The sequence below is a fragment of the Callorhinus ursinus genome, unplaced genomic scaffold (genome assembly GCF_003265705.2).
Source record: "Callorhinus ursinus isolate GAN/ISIS: 27379988/994484 unplaced genomic scaffold, GSC_fseal_2.0 scaffold26, whole genome shotgun sequence".
In the NCBI taxonomy this organism is placed as follows: domain Eukaryota; kingdom Metazoa; phylum Chordata; class Mammalia; order Carnivora; family Otariidae; genus Callorhinus; species Callorhinus ursinus.
This window is the reverse complement of record NW_027397088.1, coordinates 12720540-12729223: the sequence shown is the minus strand read 5'-3', so window position 1 is coordinate 12729223 and position 8684 is coordinate 12720540. Positions and strand designations below refer to the sequence as shown.

Below are 8684 nucleotides of genomic sequence, written 5' to 3'. Positions count from 1 at the left end.
ATTTGTAGAGAAAAATATTTTACCATTTTTGCTTTAAATTTGTTCTTTTTTTGTAGTAATAGCAGAGAGTCAAGGTCATTAAAATACTCTAAATAAATATATATATGTATTAATTCTGAATATTAACTAGATAACTTCCCTGAATATTAAATAGAAACTCAAAGTCATGAGAAACCAGTTTGGAAGAAGATTCTTGCCTTAGATTTAGTATCCCGTGTTTAGAATTTATAGATAGTTTTGAGACAAAATTACTTTAATGAAAGTCACCTTTTGGTGTTGCCTACACTTGATCTCAAAAATGTAAGCTTAAGAATAGAAAAGTAAAGAACTACTGATGTTATATTTTGACCCATGCATGCATCAAGAAATACCTTGACAGTCTTCCAACAAAAATAATGAACAGATATCTCCATAAGCCCTGTTAAGCCCTATCATTTAAAATTCAGATCAGAGATTATCTAATAAGAGTGTTATTTATACAGTTCCTATGAAATGAAAGTCATGGCTGTATTATGGGGAAAAAAAAGAAGAGAAACCCAATCTCTTTGTGAAATATCATCAGTTAATTATCATTCTGAAGAAATTAAGTATCATTGTAGCCTAAAGCTTGGGGAATGAAAACAAGTAACTTGAATGCCACTAACTTAGGTTAATTCCACACATTTTCACAAAACAGATACACCAAACTTTAAAAACTAGAAAGATGACCTTTTTTTACTTTTTTTTAAGTAATCTCTACACACCCAGTATGGGGCTTGAACTTGAGACCCTGCTATCAAAGTCACATGTCCTACTGACTGAGCCAGCCAGGTGCCAGGCAGACCTTTGGTTCTTTAGCTATTTTCAACACTTCTGAGAGTGACATTGCAATGGGTTCATACAAGGAGATACTGAAATCGTCTCACATTATGCTTTTCACCTGTTTGGCTAAGAACTTACCACGGGGATTTGCTATGGTCATTGTACTCTAGTTCTCTAGTGACCTGGGTCTTTCATGACAGTTCAAAAGAATAAAAGTCAAATGTAGGCTCACCAGCAATCTGGACTGCATTATTTGAAAGTCACTTAATATTTAAGAATAACAATGCTCCATGGGAAAAGATAACTTTGCAGAGTGTTCAAAATTATTCTTTTATATTTTGTTTATGTGACTATTTCAAAACATAATGGCCCAGACTTGGGTTTCTCACTTAGCTACATATTTCACATGTTAGCAAACTATTTGAATGTCACATTGAAGTATTAAAGTCACTAATATTAAAGGTGTGTGTATAATTTAATGAATCTTGAAAAGTCAAGACTACAAAAGAAGCTTAAGATGTATTATAGCATTATGAAATTCTCAAGGGAGAATCCAAGTATATCACAACATTTGGTATTTGGTTAAATGTAGGAAATTTTTCAAATTAAGAAAATTCTATCTATACAAACTAAAAACCAAAACCAAAACCAAAACCAAAACAGCCCAATCCCAAAATTCTGAGCGTTACTTTTGATTTTAGAGATGTTTACACATACCTAAAATATGATTCTAGAATAAAAATGTTTGCTATACTGTTTTAAAATTTTAGGCAAAGTACAATAAAAAGTGTAATAGAAAGCATGACATCAAGGGAAAACATTAATTTTGAGAAATTTGATGGATAATGGACCTCATTTTCAACAACTATATCAACAGAGCAATGCAATTCTTGTAAGTTTCTAGAATTCTTTTCAAATCTATCTTGGAATAGTTTTGTTTTTCTTTTACTTCCTCACAATCTAGCATGTGTAATGCTTAAGTAATCATCAAATCACTGCAATGGGAACTGTGAATTTTTTCTGAAGGAGTAAAGCTGGTTAAGCCTCCCAGGACAGGACAGAATCATTTCTAAAGAGAGTCACATTAAGTAATTTACAAGTCTGAGTTTGGTTCTTCCGTGAATCTTGGACCCTCTGCGTTTCGGTTTTGGCGGGAGAGCTCTGTGAGCATAATCAGTAGGGCTTCCTCTGAGGGAAAGAAGAGCCGGTGGCTAATGAACAGACCTGAGGGCGGAGCCTGAGAAACCGGTTTCACAGGTCGGGCCTCATCCAAGTTCTCTGGACAATTGTTTTTAACTTATTCTAGGTTTACCACAAACTGTCACACCCACCTTTAGGAACTTTGCCCATGCCAGGCTGTATGCTATACGTATTTTGCAGAAAGTGTTCCTAAGTACTGAACCTTCTGTAAGTTAATAGCTATAAAATGAATGCTCACAAATAAGAAAAACAGGGCTCTCAGTTGTATGGGTTTCAGAGTTTCACGCGGTCGCAACACCAGTAAAGCCCCCATTTCTCAAAACTAGGGGTGGTTTCCACACATGTGACCTATGGCTCTTTTCCGAACACTGATACCGGGTGTATAAAGAAGGCACGACTTAAGCAATGGTAAAGTCAGTAAACAATATTTTACTGAAACATTTCATGACACAGGAAATCTGTCTGAAGTGTAAAGTTACTGTCTTACACAAGAAGGACAGACCCATTTTCAAAGACGAATATGAATACAATAAATATGGAGTTTACATACTAATTTATACACAGAAACTCTGCCCCACAGCCATAAAAATTTATATTTAACAGTGCAACATATAATTTAATCATTTGATTTATTTGACAGGTTTTTTTTTTTTCTAAACACAAATAACTACCTGGTTTTCATGTACATATATAATATATATTTTATGTATATAGATATTCAACAATCTGTACAGCTTCTAAACATAAACTCCTAAAAGGCACAAGTGTCTATACAACATGTACAAAAATGGCCGGAGCGGACACAAAACAACAATTATTGGTCAAAAGTTCATGATTGCACAAAGATTAGTCATGAGTTTATGTCAGAAAAAATGTGCTTTAAGGAAAGAAGGGTTTTCAAAGAAACCTTTGAGTGTTATATAAAAAAAAAACACCACCAAAAAACCAAACGAAACCAGCCCCCCCGCCCCCCGCCGAGCCCCTAGGTCGCTATCACGAGCCTGTCCTCGTCGTCGTCGCTACTCACGTCGCTGAACGGGGCGCTGGCCTGCCTCCGGGGCCGCGCCGCGGGCCTGCGCGCCGCTCTGTCCGTGCAGGGGGCCTGCGGGCCGGGCGGCTCCGGGGCGGCTTCGGGCCGCGCCGGCAGCGGAGGCTCGGCGGCGGCCCCCGGCCGGCCGTGCACGGGCGCGAGTTCAGGCTTGGGCTTCACATGATTCACTGAGGCGGCCTTCCCTGCGTCCACCTTACTGGAGCCATCGGGCCCGGCCGGGGGTCTGGAGGGGGCGGAGGGATCTGGAACTTTTTTTGCATTTGCCCGCTGGACCTGAGGAGACCCCTGAGGAGACGTGGCGCCGCTGCCGGGATGGGCGCTGGCCGCCGAGGCGGGCTGGGGCGGCGCCTCCCGCGCTCTGCTGTGGGCGGGCGGCATCTCGGGGGCGCCCGGCGCGTCGAGCGCCACTTGCCCGACCGAGGGGATTAAGGTAGGCAGCGCGATGTTCACGATCTGGAGGCCCGGAATGTGCGCCTGAGGGGTGGGGCTGCTCTGCGAGGCAGGGTTTGCCGTCAGAACCTGCAGCCCCACGGCGTTCAGGGCGAGCCCCGGGGGGTGCACTTGCGGGGCCACGTTGGTGTTGGCGAGGCCCAAGATGTTGACGGTTTCCATGCTCAGGGACGGCAGCGGCTGCAGGCCTGGGGCACCGAGGGTCGGAAGGCCCGGCATGCGGATTTGGCCAATGGGAATACATGGCACGACGCCGCTTAATTCGGCCACTCCGGCGGCGCGTGTGGTGCCCGAAACTGCCGTGGCGGAATCCCCGGGGGTGCCCACAGTTCTGTGAATGACGGTGACGGCCGGAATCGTCAGCTGCATTGGCCCTGCTTGGATGGGTACAAACGTGGAGTACGTGAGGCCGGCCGGTACCACGTGGATTCCGCCGACCGGAACCATATTGTAGGGCGTCCTGGACTGCTGCTGAGAATGCAGAGGCAGGTGGCTGAACAGATGGGTCTGGGGGGAGGGCAGGCCTGGCGGCGGCTGGAGGCTCACCTGCTGCTTCTGTTCTTGGGCGTCAGGCTGCGGCGAGGCCCCCGAAGGAACCCCCGCTGCTGTCTGGGGGCTGCGCGCGGCCGCAGGAGGAGGAGGCCGTACAGATGCTGCGCTCTGAAAGGCAGGAGACAAAACCCTTTTACAGCACGGCCCTCTCAGTCACTGAGCTGAACTGCTGGCATAAAATCTGTTCTTCCCAACCAGGCGGAAGCATGTATATTTGTATATGAATTACAAGCTCGCTGAAAATGAGGTTTTCATTTTAAGAAATGAATTGCCAACTAAAAAACCCATTATACCTTTAATCTCTATACAAATAACAGCAACACATTTTGTACAATACTTCGCATTTTTCGAACAAATTTCCCGGGTGCTGTCTCATTTATACAGAAACTAACCTTGAGACGTAGCCATAAGTATACCGCTGTTGTTCTGTACCTGTTGTTATTGTTATTATTGCTGGCACCAGCAGCTCTACCCTATTTTAGAGATCAGGGGTTATTGAGGAACTGCAACATGAGTTAGCTATGAATGTCAACTCAAATGGAAAATCAACTGGATTACTCATTTTTGAAATAAAGTGTTGTCATTAATAAAAAAAAGTCTGCAGTTGTTTATTCCCTCGTTCCTTCATTCATAAGTTTATGAAATATCTACTGAAAACCTGATTTCCAGGCACTGGCAGATGTGTCAGTGATTTTAGGCTAGAGAAGCGGAGAGCACAGGTGACCAAATCTGGAAGTCAGGAAAAGGGACAAAGCCTGCCAATCTCCCTCCTGCCCAAGATTATCACCTAAATATTAGCTTTTTCTTGATAATATCTACATTACAGAGCTACATGAACGCATGTACTAATTTAAATACCAAATATAATTTAAGTATTAATGCCATTAAGTTAAATTATATTAATTTAGAATAGTCTCTAGAAATCCGAGCTTGCACAGTCTTTATGTTTCTCCAGGGTCACCTCGCAAACCAAAATCTGCCACATTTAGAAATAAATCCTATGGCCATCATCAATCCGTACTTGAGGCAAGACAAGTGTCAGGGAGATGAATGTATTCGTCAGAGATTTAAACATTCCTCATGAGCCGCACCAGGGGTAAAAGCAGAGACCCATTCACAGCACACGTAGGTCGTGCCTCCGTAGGCCTGTGTCTGGCCCTGAGCTGATTCTCCGGCAGGAAGCTCTCTAAAGCTGCCACAACAATTTGATCATTCAAGCAAACTGAACTTCTTGCTACATTATTTGGGTCACACCAACTCTGCCACAGAAACTGGTAGCTGTCTTGCCGACAGGGGCAAACTGTAAAATGTTTGGATAATTTAGTGCAAATCCATCATATCAATGCCCATGGAAAAAGAACTCAGGGTAAGCACGGAGACAAACAGGTCCCAAGGCTCATATTCCCAAGGGGCACATACATATTTTTTTTCAAATAAACAGAGTTTTAAAGATCCATTTGGTTCTTTCACAGATTTATGATCCAGTATGTGAACTGTGACTAAAATACCTAGCAAGAAGCCAAAAGACATAAATGTCCTTTGCCTTCCAATAAAACAAAAAATTAAGCCTAAACAAACTGATTTAGCCAGAAATAAATAATTTAAGTACATTATTTTCTTAAGTCATTAGAATCCCCCTATTTAACAGGGTAAATGGAAGGAAACCAACAACAAAGCATTTACCTGTGTTAAAGTGATAGTCTTTCCTGCTACAGAACTTCCCAGAATTTCTTCTGAGTCCGGGTAGTCTACAGACATCTGGTGACAAGGGGATCTGGGTGCAGCTTCAGGGGACTGAGAAGAGTCTACGGGAGTCGTTGGTTCTTCTCCGTCTTTTGTTCCACGCTGCCTGGTCTTTGCCGGGGACTCTGTCTTCCTGCTACGGTCTGACTGCACTGTGCTTAGCACGGTCATCTTGGTAGGCAAGGCTCTGGGCAGAACATCCATCGGGTCTGTGTGCACCCCAGAGAAGCAGTCGGCAATCCTGATGTCCTCCACACTCCCAGAATCCTGGAGGCTACTTCTAGATGGAAGGTGTTGCGGGCTGGCCGTAACGGAGGGAGCTGCTGACAAGACAGATTCAGCCTGACTGTCTTCATCATCATCTTCATTTTCATTATCATCCTCATCCGGGCCATCCGATTCTTCAAGGTCATACCCAGACCGCTCGAAACCAAATCTCTGCTTTTCATCTAATAAAAACAACCAAGGGGCTATGTTATAGAATGTTTTGCATGTGGACAAATGCAACCTTTTGTCACTTTTTTTTTTATAAGCTTAGCAATGCTGTGAGGAATAGAACAGACGAGGGCTCTACCCACAAAAAGCCCACAGGTTAGCCGAGGAGAAGAACAGGTCAGTCCGTCAGGAATCAGAGAGGGGAGGTGCTGCCAGAGAGCAGCATGGCCAGGACACTTGTTAGGGATGCGGAACATGAAATGGACCTCGGAAGAGTACACAGGCAAGGGCAATGTATCGAGGAAATCAGAAACAAAGGCCGCAACTATTAAAGAAGACTGAAAGATATACAAAAATTTGACAGAGTTCAACACAATTCTTCCTGAGCGCTCTCTACTTCTTTGTATCTCCTTTTCATTGGACAAATTAAAACAAAACCAAAAAAACCTGATGCCATTTGTATTTGTAAGTGAAATAATTTTATTTAATAATTCTATCAAATATTTGAATTAATAAGTGAATAGTATTTTAGACATGTTTCCGTTGTCCTCTGGGTAGTAATATTCTTTCATATTTAAGACTTCTACTTTTTCTTGTCTTTTTTACTAAGAGAGGTGCTAAATTTTCCCATCATTCTTTCATTATGATTAATTCAACTCCTCACAGGAAGAGGAACGTTAACTAAAAGTCATTCATATCAGCCTCATAAACTCATATGGGACTGTGTTTAACAAAGAATATTCAAGAAGGTCCAGGTTTCAAATAGTTTCAAAATTCTCATGAGCTCATGTGGAACCTGATTTAAAACTTTACCTGTTTAAAAATCTTACAAAATTAAAGGTGCTTTCCCTTAGAAAGCTAATAAACTTTAGAAAGTTAAATGGAGGAAGATGAATGCAAAACCTCTACCCCAATTCTTTGTCAGGAGCCATAATAAAGGAGACATCACACTGTATTTAGCTTAGCTTTGAAACATTCTGCATTTATACATACTTTTTAACATTCTGCTTTTACACATATATTTTGAAGAGGTTTATTTCTTGCATATTCCAAATGGTCTGCATATTAATTTATTTTACTACTCCTTGTACAAAGATAAGTTCTTAGAGAAAAGTCTCAAAGGATGGACACCAAAACATTTGAGGGTGTCCATCAATTATTTCAAGAAGATGGAATGGTTTAGAATTTTTAAGTTGTTTATCTCAAGTACATGTTACTTTTAGAATTAAAACATTCAAGGACAAAACATATGCATGTAGGCTACTTTAAAATGTGATTTCATTTGCTTTTTGCCTTAAGGCTTCTGCTGTTTTGCTATAAAATAACACTGATTTACTGAATCCCACCAAGTGCCCATGCTAGAGATGGAATGGGTGATTTTGGGGTAAATGCCCTGTCTTCCGCCTCACAGATACCTCTCTGCAACCCTATCTGATGTTTGAAATTCTAAAATTGAAGTGTCATTCCCAATTTGAGTTTGCCATAACAGTGCCAAATCAGACATTTTTAGATACTTTTTTTTTTCTCTTAAAGGGGAAAGTTGAAGAAAACCAGAAGACATCAGATGATTAGGAGAACAGGTGACTGGAGAGGGAGGCTGATTTCATCAGAGGTCAGCCCTGCTACGGAGTCTAACTAGGATGAAATTTGCTTTACCTTAAAAACTATTATTCTGTTTTAAAAGAGAACAGTCTTACTTTTATATTTACGACTTCTTCAATATTCCTCGTAAAGCCGAGGTCCTAGTCAATCAAAGAGTCCAAGCTCCAAGCAGAGACCGTGTCTGCAGGAAGAGAGAAGACACCAAGCCTGCATCATCTGAAGTGGATGCAATGGGACACTGGCAGAGGAGTTCAGCTAAACAGCTGACAGGCTGGTTAGAGCCAACTATGGTCTGGCAGGATTGTGTGAATCCTCTGAAGCTGCGCTCTCCTGCAGGCTCTATGCCATGAACCCCATTCAAGTGCTCACAGAAAAGAGCGCTCAGTGTCCACTGTGATGCAGGTCTGGGGGACAGGAGGGGTAGCCATAGAGAAGGGGCAAGACATTCCACCTGGATCCACTCCCCCTCTCCCCACTAGGGAAAAACTACGCCGTGAAGAGAAGGGCACAAGCATTGCTGCCTTCAGGACACTGCTGAAAACTTACTGCATTGGGGAAAGGGGAGGAACAGAAGAAAAAACACAGCTCTACTCCTTGAGGAGTGACAAGATTACCAGCTGAGTCTACCACAGGAGCTGAGGGAGTGGTGGGGAAACACAAGGGCCACAGCCCAGAAACCTAAGAACCTGGTACATGTGGACGACTGAGGCTGAATCAGAACACAGGTGGCTTCCTGTCCTCCTCTTCACCCCTTAATGCCGAGCTAGGACCTCTAAGTGACAGATAACAGCCCAAAACTGCTGGGCAGGTGGCGCCTGGGTGGCTCAGTCGTTAAGCGTCTGCCTTCGGC

The 8684-nt window shown here is 42.8% G+C and overlaps 1 protein-coding gene across 8 annotated transcripts in view; it reads right to left on the bottom strand.

Annotated features, from left to right (window-relative positions):
• Window positions 1–2410: 2410 nt before the first annotated feature.
• The window catches only part of HIVEP1 (HIVEP zinc finger 1), a 140724-nt gene continuing 134450 nt past the window's right edge, over window positions 2411–8684 (bottom strand). For all 8 annotated transcript variants that reach the window (XM_025890847.2, XM_025890851.2, XM_025890850.2 and 5 more), the window contains 2 exons: window positions 5738–6246; window positions 2411–4162 (listed from right to left, as the gene is read on the bottom strand). In XM_025890847.2, the coding sequence (XP_025746632.1) occupies window positions 2984–4162; window positions 5738–6246 (1688 nt within the window). In that variant the 3' untranslated portion in view covers window positions 2411–2983. The remainder of the gene's footprint in view (window positions 4163–5737; window positions 6247–8684) is intronic.